Source organism: Phyllobates terribilis, unplaced genomic scaffold (assembly GCF_046119375.1).
Source record: "Phyllobates terribilis strain yellow unplaced genomic scaffold, ASM4611937v1 Scaffold_4__5_contigs__length_816908805, whole genome shotgun sequence".
NCBI lineage: Eukaryota > Metazoa > Chordata > Amphibia > Anura > Dendrobatidae > Phyllobates > Phyllobates terribilis.
Window position 1 is genome coordinate 404,006,134 of NW_027362764.1, and position 15,186 is coordinate 404,021,319.

General features: G+C 39.6%; 1 protein-coding gene across 5 annotated transcripts in view; it reads left to right on the top strand.

The window, feature by feature from the left end:
- Positions 1-15,186, top strand: part of LOC141265444 (uncharacterized) — a 234,960-nt gene that overhangs the window by 169,388 nt on the left and 50,386 nt on the right. For 3 of the 5 annotated variants that reach the window (XM_073678560.1, XM_073678559.1, XM_073678558.1), the window contains 3 exons: positions 763-819; positions 6,769-6,905; positions 12,190-12,315. In XM_073678560.1, the coding sequence (XP_073534661.1) occupies positions 6,795-6,905; positions 12,190-12,315 (237 nt within the window). In that variant the 5' untranslated portion in view covers positions 763-819; positions 6,769-6,794. The remainder of the gene's footprint in view (positions 1-762; positions 820-6,768; positions 6,906-12,189; positions 12,316-15,186) is intronic. The other 2 variants (XM_073678557.1, XM_073678561.1) reach the window with 1 other exon arrangement.

Sequence of the window (15,186 nt, forward strand, 5' to 3'; positions counted from 1 at the left end):
TATCCCTGCATTGGTATACTTTGTGTAAATGTTTCTAGCATATATCTCAGCAGCTTGTTTCTAGCATATATCTCAGCAGCTTGTTTCTAGCATATATCTCAGCAGCTTGTTTCTAGCATATATCTCAGCAGCTTGTTTCTAGCATATATCTCAGCAGAGTATTCTCCATGTAGTTGGTGCATTGTACATATGTTGGATGCAGTGCATGGGAAGGATCTTGCTCTGCCACCCGCCCCCACGCTCACTGTGCTTTCTATTACAGAGCCCACCTCATCTTTTCCTATACCCCAATTCTCACTTTCATTCAGCAAACCAACTGGCCTGCTCTTCATCCCTGTCTTTGTTCTTATAGGTGGACCTGATTACTGGTTTATGGATTTCAAGTGTTGGTCACCTTAAGCTGACACTGTTAACAGCAGGCTGCCATATACGCCCAGCTGGTCGCTCACCATTGCTTCCGCAGCCGCTAGTTGCTGCTGTATACTTGTGAGGAGGCCTCTTTGCAGAGGGGAAGCGTACAAGCATACCTCTGCCAACCTATGTCGCTGCACAACCTACAGTACCTATGTCGGAGTTAGGCGGATAAATAATTAATAGCCAAATGCTTGAAAAATAGAGTGAATAAAGTCTGAAAAACCTCCACTCGTCAAACTTAAAACAAGACCTCAATTACAATGACATACATATGTTATGTAGGCGCCACTATGGTCAAAACTTTAAAATGTTTCAACGCTGTACTTTTACCAATTGTTTGTTTTTTAGAGACTATTTCATTGCTTGACTACGTTGAAGATCCAAAGCGGGAGGAATCTCTTATTGGTATAAACTAATAATATTTAAAGGAGTTGTCCACTACTTTTGGACCAGCATTTCTGTCTCTTAACTGCGCCATACTTCTCTTTTTCTAATATATCTTATTAACCTCTATTGGTGAGTCTTGTTTGGTCACATGAGCCTCTGTAATCTCTTATCTCAGGAGAGAGCTGTGGTATATATAGGTATTGCACCGCTTTCTCATGAGACAAGTGAGCCGTCTGTCATATGCCATCCAAAACTAGAGCCCAGAAGACGAATCCGAAGAAACAAAAGAAGAAGAAACAGAGGGGCACGTGATCAAACTAAGATGCACACATAGAAGCCGTGCAGGTAATGAAAATGTATTCGAAAAAGACTAGCATGGTCCAGTTAAGGCCCATGTTGCAGGTTCAAGAGCAGTGAACCACTATTTTAATTGCTTTTTATACTTATTTATCTGTGCTATCACAAGTACATTAGTATCGCACACCCTTTTTTTTTTTTTCTTCTTCTTTGTATTATATAAACTAGAACATTATATAACACCTGTCCAAAGAAGCAATAACCCCACCAGGGAAAAAAAAACAGTATAAATTATAATTAAGCAATATATGTAAATTCAAATGATTACATTATAAAATATAAATATAAAAAAAGGTCGAATACTGATACCACACAGAGAAAATTGATGGGACATCATTGACACCTGCACATATAAAAGCGAATTACATATGGTATGAATCACACCAAACAGAACCACAGGGGGTCATTCCATGTCAAATGATCTTAATCTGAATATTTTTTTAACTGATATCTTAGATATTTATTTTCTTTGGTGTTTTTTGAAGTGCTCCTTTAGTGAATTAAAAATAATAAGTTTTGAATTTTTATCTTCATTAGTTAATTTGTTATAGATTTCTAAAGATTTGAAAAAAGCCTGAATTTTGGTCTTTTATTTGTATTGTATTCTATTTATCATATCTCAAGCTTGAATTAAGATAAAGAGATGGGAGAGGCACCTTTTTGTTCAGAATTGTACAGACTTTAATTTGATGTGTCACAAGACTATGTTTATTGATATTTTGTTTTTAGAAGTCAATTTTAGATGGGCGATTTCAGAAAAGCAATATGTTATAAATTTTTTAAAAAATGCGTATGATTTACTTGTGTTCTTGGTTACATTTGTTCAGGGATTCAAGTTGGGATCTCCATAGGGACATATTTTGAAGCGTGATTTTCTAAATACAGTCTCATCTTAATCATATGTTTAATGCTAAATTAAAAGAATCAATATTTTTAACCCCTTTTTAAATATACATGTAATATATATATTTTTTATTATGTCACTAGATATTTCCTTTTTCAAGTTTTTTTTTAAATAATAATACAGCAGTTAAATCATCAAGCTATAAAATAAAACTAGTCTTAAACAATTAATAGTAATTCTTTACACTGACCTTTTATCATCCATGTGTTCCTTCTACTGGGTGAAATGTAGTCCACAATCTCTTACTAACAATGGCCATTTCCTTTTGTGTCAGTATGTATGGCTGTTATGGGGTTTGGGTCCACCTGAGTTATATCTGATTTTTGTTAGCTTTTAAAATGTCTGGTTTTCTTGGATACACAAAGGATGTGGATGGGCCAGAATGTGCAAAAAAGTCACTTTTACTTTATTAGCATAATCTTTGGAGAGTCCATTAGCCACCAGTGCCGATCATACTCACAGGTCACTTAACCAGTTATGTCATCAATTGCTAATCTTGTGCCATCTTCAATCACTTCATGGATATCACTGTCGTTGCTGAATGAAAGAATCCTCGTTTTTATTTCTGTTTCACTACACGGAATGACAGTGGGGTATTGCTGCGTCCCTTCCATGGGTTCTTCTTCGAGAAACAGATGTTTTCACAAACTCTCCTCTTCTTTGTAGTCGTGGTTTGTACAGTACATGAACTGGATGTTAGGAATATTTTTTTCACTCCAGTTGAAAAGTTTCATGCGTGTTAAGATTTGGTCTGAATACGGTCACTGGAGGCTAGCTTTAGGTGCAAGGCATTTCACGGTGTAGACCTTGCTCAAACTTGGTAGGATCTCCGTTTTCATCACTGAAATCCATTTTTTTGGGAACAAATGAACAGTTATTGAATCATGAAGTAAGCACTCGGATATTTTATTTCTGACTGTAAGCAGAGCCGGCTTATTACTATTCAGCTAAGCAGACAACAGACCAGACGTTGCGCTCATTGCACAGGGCGCTGGGCGAGACATGGGATGTCCCAGCCCCCTCCAATTTGATGGCACTTCATTTCAAGGCAGAAAGGGGGGTGCCAGCAGATGACGATTCGTTTGAGTATCCCATCATGCACTGGGGATTTTCAAATGAATCGTCATAGTAAGTGGGTAATATAAACAATCCTAAGTTGCTGTACAGAGTGAATGGTAGGGAGTTTTACCATGACTTGATTTACAAAAGTTTTTAAAGATTTAGTAACAGAAATTTACAGCTGGTAACAAAAAAACGTTCTACAAAGTCTTCTGCACTATTAGATGTACTTTTGATACTGTTTCTGTCACCAGATATCTACTGTTTATAAGTTAGACTATCTACCATGGCCTCTTTGAAATAATTTAATATTTTTTCTTTGAGAGACATTACTGGAAGACATTTTTTTTTTGATTTAGGTAACAGTTTGAACTGTTTTCTGGACATATTATTTGAGACGCATACTTTGTAATCACCAAGGTTGGACTCACCAATCTGACTATCTTTCAGCTTACCTCCTTCATTCATAGGCTTAGTGTTCTGGTGTGCTGTACATGTGCATACTGAATGTGCACCACCTGCCAGGACACAATTCTTAGGTCGCGGGTGGGCAAATTATGAAAATACTATTTTGGAAGAAGTTGAATTAAAAAAAAAAAGAGATTACTCTTTCAAATTGGCAAGAACCCGCCACTTATGGACATGAGTTTTCTTACCGCTCACTTTCGTAGACAGTTTTTTTTTTGCCAGGTATAATTTGCCTCATTTCATCACTATTGTAAAAACCTTTCACTGTATCCAATAAGTCATGAAACTTTTTTTTTTTATTTGGGAAAAAAAAACCCCTGCACTTTTAGACCACAGGCTGAGCAGATCTGAATTTTAGATTTTCAAATTGCCACAGTTCATACAGTTGTTTTTTGAAATATGATCCTTGTGAGATCCAACTTTTGAATTTTGGTACAGATGTGGCTGGGGAGCATAGGAAGCTCATACAAATTTTTTGAAAATTTTATATCCTAGGTTTTTTTCTCTTTGGAAATGCTTTCAAAATTTTGCGTTTGAGTCTGCATGGGTAAAATATCAACAAATATATTCTTGTGACATATCGGGTGAAAGCCTGTACAGTTGAGTGGAATGGTGTTTTTTTACGTTTCTCTATCTTGGTTCTGGCCTGAGTTATGAGGAGAAGCGTAAAGGCATGCAACACAGAAATTCAAGTTTTTTTTTCAAAAAATGTGAAAATTAATAAAAATAAAAAACTAAAGTATGTAGAATTTTTTTTCTTTACATTTTGCATTACACACGATTGCCAGAGAACAAAATCCCAAAAGAATTAAAAATATAGAGGAAAAATGTAATGGTTCACTTGACATGGAATGACCCGGTGCAAAGGTGTAACAGCAAGTATCACATATAGACAATCCACTAAACCCACTGTCCAGCTTTTCTGCATCTTCTTGGCAGATAAACGCATGCGGTTTTTCCATGCATTTTTGACACGTATTTGCATGCGTATTTGCCATGCGTTTTTCCAATGCATTGTATAGGCAAATACGCACAAGAATTAGTCATGTCCGTATTTTTTCTGCGAGTAAAATCTGCGCAGAAAAAATACGGACCATGTGCACAGAACTTGCAGAATGTCATGGGATAAGGCATGCAATGCGTTTCTGGAGCGTTTACGCGCTGCAAATACGCACCAAAATATACACCAAAAGCGCATCGTGGGCACACAGCCTAAAGATCAAAATCTGGTCTAAATAATAGACAGTATATGAGTAACTGAAAAAAGAAGGATGCCCCTGTGAAGCATGCTGTGTGAAAACTGAGTACATGGCGGACGTCTGGACATTCTGCTACTACCTATAATACTTGGCTATACTTAACCTTCTCTTATCTATCTCCTTTGGGCTGTGATTCCTTTCGCATTACTATCAGCCAGAGACATAGCCAGGGGTTCAGCTCAGGGGGGGAATGTGAAAAATTTGAGTGGGCCCCTAACTGGTAACCCTAATTACAGCTATGGTGGCGCACCCTAATCATGTGCATAGGGGAACCTTAGCTGATGACCGTACTATTAATGAAAATAAACACACAGACCAACACTGATATTACTGACATATGGTGACCATATAGTGGTCCATACCAGTTTTGCAGAACATACAAATGATCATAGTATAGTTATAGATGGTGACTTACAGCTGACGTTTTTTCTAGTGGAGTCGTTCACTTTTCCCATCTTTTCCATCTGGCCCAGACAGACATGACAACTTCTTCCAGCTACGACTTGTCTACGGAGATTACAACAAAGACACATTTGACTTCTAACTGTTCCAGTACCGTCCTTGTGCATTCCCAACCTCCACAAAATCCTCATCTTACTGTCACCCCAATGCTTTCGTATGGGTCTCTATTACTGCACCCATTGTTTGGCACAAAAACTGCGCTTCTCTTACTGCCCAACATAATAATGCTCAACACTATGTCCCTTACTTGGTAATAATGCCTCTGTTGTGCAGTCTAGATGGTAAAATTGCCCCATAGAAACTATTAATGCTTTAGAAAACAATGTCCACAGTTTGCCGCTTTGACGGCCACAATACTCTGACTGACCCTATAACAATAATGCTTCTTGTGTGCCCACTTAAGATTTAATAATGGTCACTGAGTCCCCCAATGTACAGCTCCTGTATACACAGTATGGTGGGCCCATAGATACCTTATACAGAGTATGATGTCCTCACAGCTACCCTATACACAGCATACTGGGCCCACAGCTCCTCTATACAAAGCATAGTGTACCCACAGCTCCACTGTACACAATAAGATTCATCCACTGCTCCCCCAAAACCCTCACATTGTATAATGGCCCCCACAGTGGAACCCAAACTGTATAATGTCCCCCGCACTATATAATTGCCCCCACAGTACGCCCCAAATTGTATAACGGCCCCCGCATTATCCCCCCCAACGGTATAATGGCCCCAACATTAGCCCTCCAACAGTATAATGCCTCGCACTTTATAAGGCCCTCGACAGTAGTCCCTATAATGTTAGAGAGCCTCTCACACTGCTTCAGTGTCCCTCACAGTAACTTCCACATTTCTTTAGGGTCCCCCATTGTTTATGATGCCCCCACAAGTTTTCATTAAAATGGAAAACCTCATATACTCCAGGATGTTGATAAGTCCAGCGGCTAGGCCTGAGCGGACCAACGCGCTATCATCGTGCCAGCGCACACGCACACGTCGTCAGATTCCCAGCGCGGTGTGATGACATCACCGTGCCGGGACTCTGATGTCCTGTGCATTCCTCAGCCATTCTGTAGACCCCAGGCTTAAAGTGACCTGCGGTCTACAAAACGGAGAGCGGTAGTGCGGGAAGATTATTTCTCCCTGCTCTACCACAAAACTTAATTGTATCAATGCAGTTAAGAGTAGCGTTACTCGGGTGGGCCCCTCTAAGTGCGGGGCTTGGGACACCACACCCTCTACCCCCTGGTAGCTACGCTACTGCTACCTGCACTTGGTCTTTGGGTAGGTGTTATATCTCGATATTGAGCATGAGATCACTATTACTGGAACTATGCAACAAAAAGAAAAAAAATATCAGAACCCCATTAGATTATGCTTAATAACTTGATAATTGGGGTCTTTTTTTTATAATGTGACTAAACAACTTAGTAATTTTCTATTTTATTTTAGGCTTGCAGTATGTAGTGGATGTTAAAATGTCGGACACTGATAAGAGTGTTGTAAAGTGTAACTTGTGCGATGTAAAGGGGCTAATGGCAACTATGAAGGAGCACCTTGTTGGAATAAATCACATTAAACTCTATATGGTAAGTGTTCTGTTCGTTACTTTGCTTAAATTTAAAATTGCAAGTAAAATTAAGTGATTCTTTGGAGTTAGCTAGATTTCTGCATTAATATTTAATTGATAACCTTTCCCTGGCAGACAATGACCAAGCCCCATTTTTTAAATCTGACGTGTCGCTTTATGTGGTAACAACTCCGCCATGCTTTAGCATATTCTCATTATTGAGAATTGTTTTTTTTTTTTTTTTTCATGACACATTGTACTATAAGTTACTGGTAAATTTAGATTGATATGTTTTTCGTTTTTTATACATGAAATAATCTGAAATTTAAGTAAAATTAGCATACTATTTTGTTGCGATGTTAGAAGTGTTAAAATTTAGTAGCAATTTTTTATTTTTTCAAGGAAATTTACAAATCATATTTTTTTACAGATCTATTCAGTTTTGAAGCAACTTTGGGGGCCTATAATTTGGAAAACTCTGAAAAGTGATACTATTTTAAAAACTGCACTCCAAGTTATTCAAAACTGTTGACAGGAAATTTGCTAGCTCCTCAGGTACTTTACAGGAATTATTGCAAATTGATATGAAAAATGTAATTTTTTTTTTCAACAAACATTTGCTTTAGCCCCAGGAGCACTATTTGATTTTTGTAGCTCAAATTTGGCTAGAATAGACTGCAGACACCATCTTGCATTTGCAGAGTTCCTGAGGTGCCATAACTGTACAACTTACCCCCACAAGTGACCCAATTTTGGAAAATAGACCATTCGAGGAATTCATCTAGGGGTGTGTTGAACATACAAATGCCTCACAGAATTGTTCAACATTTAGACATGAAAACAAAAATGTACCTTTTTCCAATAAAATGTTGTTTTAGCACCAAAATTATAATTTTTACAAGGAGAAAATGGAACCAACAATTTGTTTTACAATTTCTCCTGAACACAATACCCCATTTGTGGCCGAAAACGGTTTGGGCACAGGCAGGGCTCGGAGGGTAAAGATCTATTTGATTTTTAGAACATAAATTTAGCTGAAATAGATCATGGATGCCATGTCGTACTTCGAGAGTCCCTGAGTTGCCAAACATGCAGAATCCCCCCAGAAGTGTGTAGTGAGCATTTTTAATCCACAGGTGCTTGACAAAATTTTATAACATTGTGCCTTGGAAATAAAAAAAATAACGTTTCTTTTCCCATTAAAAAGTTACTGTAGTCTCAAATTTTTCATTTTTACAAGGTGTAAAAGAAAATGGACCTCATACGTTGGTATTGAATTTTTACCGAATGTGTCAATACCCTACACGTGGTTGTACACTACTCTTTGAGCACACATCAGCAGGGCATGGAAGGAAAGGAATACTATTTGAAATGAAGACTTTGTTTGAATAGGTTGTGGGCATAGAGCCCCTGAGGTGCCAGAACAGCAAAAAGCAATGACCCTATTTTAGAAACTTCACTGCTTAAAGCCCACTTCACACGTCCTGGTGTTTCCGGTATAGGAAAAACCAGTACCGGTGAGATCCGTGATCCAAGTGTGCTATCAGAGTGCTGTCTGTGTGATACATATGGAAGGAAATGCAGCATAGAAATTAAAGAGTGTTATGTATTAAAGGGAATCTGTCATCCCCTGGGACGTTTTTAAGCTATTAATATGGGTATGCAGGTGATAGAATTGTTCAAATAGTTATCCTTTATGTTAATGAGTCGTTCCAGGCTATGGGGTGTGCGGTGCATGGTAGAAAACGCTGCCTCTAGTGTTCATTTGTGTACCACCCTCTCCCATCAACGTCCGTGTCCTGTGACATGTACTGGTGGCCCTGGAATTCTGTGCATTGCAATAGTAATATTATGTGTACCTTTTCCGCCCTTGTGTAGGCATTGGCTTCATTGTTATTCTGCGCAGGGAAGTCACTACTACTACTTTTATCTATTTAATGCTCGACATGAAAAAACACAAAACTACCGGCTGTTCCCAGGCTGAGGTTGCTGATTTACCACTGTCATCAGCATGGCTGATGACAGTTGTAATCAGCGCCTGGGAAGAGCTCTAACTGTACTGCTTTTCCCAGCCGCCGGAGAATTTCAATTGGGTACGTATTATACAGCCATCAGTGTGCATGTGTGCAGCAAGCATTTGTTGTGGGGTGGAGGGGGGGACATGTCTGCGGGTTTTTTACATGAACACACGGTCCGTGTGAAAAAAACAATGTGTGTGTATCACCATAGAAAAGAATGGGTGTGCATGTGTACGTATTTGCGGAACATATATATAAAAAAAAAGGGACCGCAGAGGGACCAATAAAACGGACGTGTGAAAGGGACCTAAGGAATTTATGTAGATGTGTAGTGAGTATTTTGAACCCACAGTAGCCTCGCTGAATTTAGTAACACTGGGCCTTATAAATACAACATTACATATCTGGCACAAAATTGTTAACTGCAAATTTTTCATTTTCACAAGGGTAATAGGTGAAAATGAACCCCACCATTTGTTACACAATTTCTCCCGAATGCAGTGATACCCCATATGTCTTCGAAACTACTATTTGGCCACATAGCACGGTATATGAGCGTTTTGACTTTTACAGTACAGGTTTTGCTGGAATAGTTTGTGAGCTCCATTTGCAGGGCTCCTAAGTTCCAGAACAGCAGAAAAACCCAAAAAGTGACCTCATTTTGGAAATTACACCACCTCTTAAAACATCCATGTACAAGTGCAGTGACTATTTTTGCCCCACAGGTGTTTTCAGTCTCCAACATCCACTTCATGCTTTTCTTTGGAATAATTTAACCAGTCCGTTTTAGTGCCCTGTACAATGTGCCTGGCTTGTGCTTCTGGAGACACACACACCATAAATTGAGTAGTTTCTCCCCCGGTCTTGTCTCCTATTGATCACATTTGGGGTTTCATTAATTAACAATTGCAAAGGGAGCTGCCAGCAGCAGGTCTTGATTTGCTTGCACAACTGCCAATCATTCTCCATGCCGTGGCATGTACACATCATGATCTCCAGTGGAGCCCAGTTAGTCTTTTTCTTCATGGCAGTATAAAGGTGGCAACGATGCTAATGAGGCTTCATTCACTGCTTACATGGGCCTCCTTCAGAGAAAAGAGTTGATAAGTTGGGGTGACCGGTGTTGGATCCCCGCCGATCTGATATTTATGAATCTTAAATAGAAGTCCTCAACATCTTAAGCCTGGAAGACCTCTTTAACTAATATTGCACAAAAATAGCATATTTTATAAGAAAAAAATAAAATTGTATTCCAAGACCAATAACTTTTCTTTTTCTCCAATGATGTAGTCATATGATTACTTGTTTTTTTTTTTTTTTTTTGTTTTAAAGGTTATATTTTACATTAGAACCATTTTTAGCACATATATGTAAATGAGTAACTTCTATAATTTTGGGGGTGAGGATGAAACTTCACTTATTTTTTAACATTGTTTATTATACTAGAAACTAATTTTGAAAATTAGGAAAGAGGGACACATATCGTGGTTAATTCATTTGCCTAACTTTGCCTCCTTTATATGCACCCACACAGAAATATTGCACCTGTTAGTGGTCCCACACAGTACAATACCCCTCTCGTAGCCCCCCCTCCCCCACCACACACAGTATGATGCCCCTACAGCACCTCACACACAGAATTATGACAGTTCTATATTTCCCTCCCAACTCAAGTTCCCACAGTGGTACCCCGCATGAATCCCATTTGCCTCTGTGTCCTTTCACCTGCTCCTGTGACTGATTTGCTTTCTGCTGCCAGTCAATTGACCTGCAATGTCACGAGACCTGACGGTCCTTAAGTCCCTACGCAGATGGAATTATGGAGCAGGGTAGTGATATTTTCCTGCTCCACCATTGTGTGCAACTGTATCTATATCCAGAGTACACAGATACCGTTCGAGGTGGGACATACCCCCAACCTCCCCCAAATTCGGGACTGTCCATGGATGCGGGATGGTTGGGATGTCAGACGTCAGGGCAACATAAAACAAAATTTTGTTGAATTCTTTTTTTTTTTTTTTTAACTATTTTTTTTTCTTAGTCCTAGTAGGAGACTTCACAGAAATTGGTATTATCAATATACCAACGCATTATTGCTCACCAATGTAACTACAGTCAATCTAAAAAGCATAGAACCATGAAAGGCATGAGGGGAGGCTTTAGTAAACACTAGCACATGTCCCCCCCCAACATGTTTCATCGCTTCAGCGTCGTCGTCAGGGAATGGGACATTAGCTTGAATCAAGCCAATGTCCCATCCCGTGACGATGCCGCTGAAGCGGTGCAACATGTTGGGGGAGACATGGACTAGTATAAACTACCTTCCTATTCTGCCATGATTGGTGGCTTCCTATGAGGCCATCAGAACAAACTTATGAGTGATTATATTAGAAAGTTTAGATAGATCAGGGATGTTTTTTAATACCCAGTGTGCATTTTAATTGAATATTTAATAAAAGTTAAATGTTATAGTCTTTAGTGAGGGGTATTATATGGGGTTTCCCCATTTGGTAAATATTGCATAAGCATCCCTCCGGGCTATTTATATTCCTCTTGTTGGTATTTGGGCTTTAGTAAACCTCCAACTGCAAAGGCACGACATGTTCACACTGCAGGCTGCTGATGGGAGTTCACGGAAGGAACCCCTTCCCTCTCATTACCTAAATGTTGCTGTATATTGTTGTTCAGGGGAAGGCTAAAGGTTAGAAATGACAGTAACTGTCACCAAGTTTTGCTATCAAATCTGAGAGCAGCATGGTGTAGGGGCTGAGACCCTGATTCTAGCGATGTGTCACTTACTGGTCTGCAGGCTGTCATTTTGATACAATCCCTGTTTTCTCTGCTGCAGATCTAGCAGTGTTATGAATGCTGAGCCCTGTAAAACCCCGCCCCCACTATGGATTGGCAGCTTTCTGTACATTGACAGAAAGCTGCTATTCAGTAGTGGGTGTGTGGTTGGACTAGGAGGCACGAGGAAGCTTGTCCTGTAGTGGTAACCTTTGCTGATAAAACACTGATTTTATTGAAACAACAACACATTGCTTAGTTAAAGACAATTCAGTGGAATCAGGCTGTCAGCTCCTACATCATAATGCTTTCAGGTTACATAGCAAAAACCTGCTGACGCTGACAGATTTCCTTGGAAACCAATATTTGTGACGTGTTAGATGTTATGGTTAATGCTCATTTACTCATTATTGATTCATCGTTTTGAATACTGTGTTGGGTGTAATATTTGTTTGCCGTAGTGTGCTGTAAACAGCTTACCAATGCTTTTAATTACAGGAAAAACATTACTTTAAACTATATCAAAGTTTAAGAAAATCAAATGTCAACAAGTCTCATTTTGTCAAGATACTTAAGGATTATGCAAAAGAGATAGAACGTGCAGAGGGAAGACGGGGTGTCAAAGTAAGATCTTCTACATAGTTATAGGCCAATTCATTTTAATATATGCTGTTATTACACTGCTAGATTATACCTTTTTTTGCTGTATTATTCCACCATTTGATCAGTGACGATCCACCTCCTAGATTTGTGGGGGAGGGGGGTTGGATTGTATGTTGAATTCTATGAATACTATGCAATAATTTTTTTATTTTCTCAAAAACATTTTAACCTCTCTAATGCTTAGAAGTACCTAGATCTTGATAAATAACAACAATGTAAAGGTGCTAGTTTATTAACACAAATTGAAACGAATAAAATAAGTATTTTAAACCCAAATGGACAAGTTTGATCAGGTTATGACAAGCCCACTTGAAAAAAAAAAATTAAAGACATTTTAAGCTCTCATTGTATCTACAAGCATGGTATTTGTTTGTTAGTTTAAAGAAGTTGTCCGGTACTTTTTTAAAATTGCCCAATGTATTCAGCATGTGGGCATAAGTATATTTGTAATTACCTTGTGTTGCAGATAATGCCTGTGAGCAGAGCTATCGGTGGCCGCTCACAGGCACCACGTGACCCCGCGCTGACGTCACGACAAGTGAGGCGTCTCAGCGCTGGGGTCCCCGCGGTGGCTGCTGGGTTGTGGGCGGGGTTACTACCCTGCCTCACACCCAGCATCCACGGTGCGCTTTCCCAATGAATGGGGAGAGGGAGAGCGCGTGTTGGATGCCGGGTGTGACGCAAGGGAATAACCCCGCCCACAACCCAGCAGCCACCGGTGGTACGCGGAAGAGGGACCCTCAGTTGCAGCCTGGACTTGTCGTGACGTCAGCAGATGTCAGCGCCGGCTGCAGCCGGGGGTCACGTGATGCCTGTGAGCGGCCAGTGACAGTACAGGCCAAAAGTTTGGACACACCTTCTCATTTAAAGATTTTTCTGTATTGTCATAACTATGAAAATTGTACATTCACACTGAAGGCATCAAAACTAAGAATTAACACATGTGGAATTATATACTTAACAAAAAAGTGTGAAACAACTGAAAATATGTCTTATATTCTAGCTTCTTCAAAGTAGCCACCTTTTGCTTTGATGACTGCTTTGCACACTTGGCATTCTCTTGATGAGCTTCAAGATGTAGTCACCGGAAATGGTCTTCCAGCAATCTTGAAGGAGTTCCCAGAGATGCTTAGCACTTGTTGGCCCTTTCGCCTTCACTCTGCGGTCCAGCTCACCCCAAACCATCTCGATTGGGTTCAGGTCTGGTGACTGTGGAGTCCAGGTCATCTGGCGTAGCACCCCATCAGTCTCCTTCTTGGTCAAATAGTCCTTACACAGCCTGGAGGTGTGTTTGGGGTCATTGTCCTGTTGAAAAATAAATGATGGTCCAACTAAACGCAAACCGGATGGAATAGCATGCCGCTGCAAGATGTTGTGGTAGCCATGCTGGTTCAGTATGCCTTCAATTTTGAATAAATCCACAACAGTGTCACCAACAAAGCACCCCCACACCATCACACCTCCCCCTCCATGCTTCACGGTGGGAACCATGCATGTAGAGTCCATCCGTTCACCTTTTGTGTGTCGCACAAAGACATGGTGGTTGGAACCAAAGATCTCAAATTTAGACTCGTCAGACCAAAGATCAGATTTCCACTGGTCTATTGTCCATTCCTTGTGTTCTTTAGCCCAAACAAGTCTCTTCTGCTTATTGCCTGTCCTTAGCAGTGGTTTCCTAGCAGCTATTTTACCATGAAGGCCTGCCGCACAAAGTCTCCTCTTAACTGTTGTTGAAGAGATGTGTCTGCTGCTAGAACTCTGTGTGGCATTGACCGGGTCTCTAATCTGAGCTGCTGTTAACCTGCGTTTGCTGAGGCTGGTGACTCGGATAAACTTATCCTCAGAAGCAGAGGTGACTCTTGGTCTTCCTTTCCTGGGGCGGTCCTCATGTGAGCCAGTTTCTTTGTAGTGCTTGATGGTTTTTGCAACTGCACTTGGGGACACTTTCAAAGTTTGCCCAATTTTTCAGACTGACTGACCTTCATTTCTTAAAGTAATGATGGCCACTCGTTTTTCTTTACTTAGCTGCTTTTTTCTTGTCATAATACAAATTCTAACAGTCTATTCAGTAGGACTATCAGCTGTGTATCCACCTGACTTCTGCACAACACAACTGATGGTCCCAACCCCATTTATAAAGCAAGAAATCCCACTTATTAAACCTGACAGGGCACACCTGTGAGTGAAAACCATTTCTTGAAGCTCATCAAGAGAATGCCAAGAGTGTGCAAAGCAGTCATCAAAGCAAAAGGTGGCTACTTTGAAGAACCTAGAATATAAGACATATTTTCAGTTGTTTCACATTTTTTTGTTAAGTATATAATTCCACATGTGTTAATTCATAGTTTTGATGCCTTCAGTGTGAATGTACAATTTTCATAGTCATGAAAATACAGAAAAATCTATAAATGAGAAGGTGTGTCCAAACTTTTGGTCTGTACTGTATGTGTGTGTGTATATATATATATATATATATATATATATATATATATATATATATATATATATATATATATATATATATATATATATATATATATATATATAATGTGAAATACTTTAAAGGTGGAGGTGCTCTTGACATGAAATTCTCACCAGACGTCAGTAACAACCCATCCAATCCACACAGGCAAATAAATCAAACCATAGATGTCCATAAATTAAGTTACGTGTAATAATGAGAAATGACACGCGGAAACAGCATTGAACACACTGGAATTTATTTAATACTTCATACAAAACCCTTTGTTGGTGATAACAGCTTCAAGACACCTGTTTGAGGAAGCTAGTCGCATGCATCGCTCAGCTGTGATTTTGGCCCACTGTTTTGCA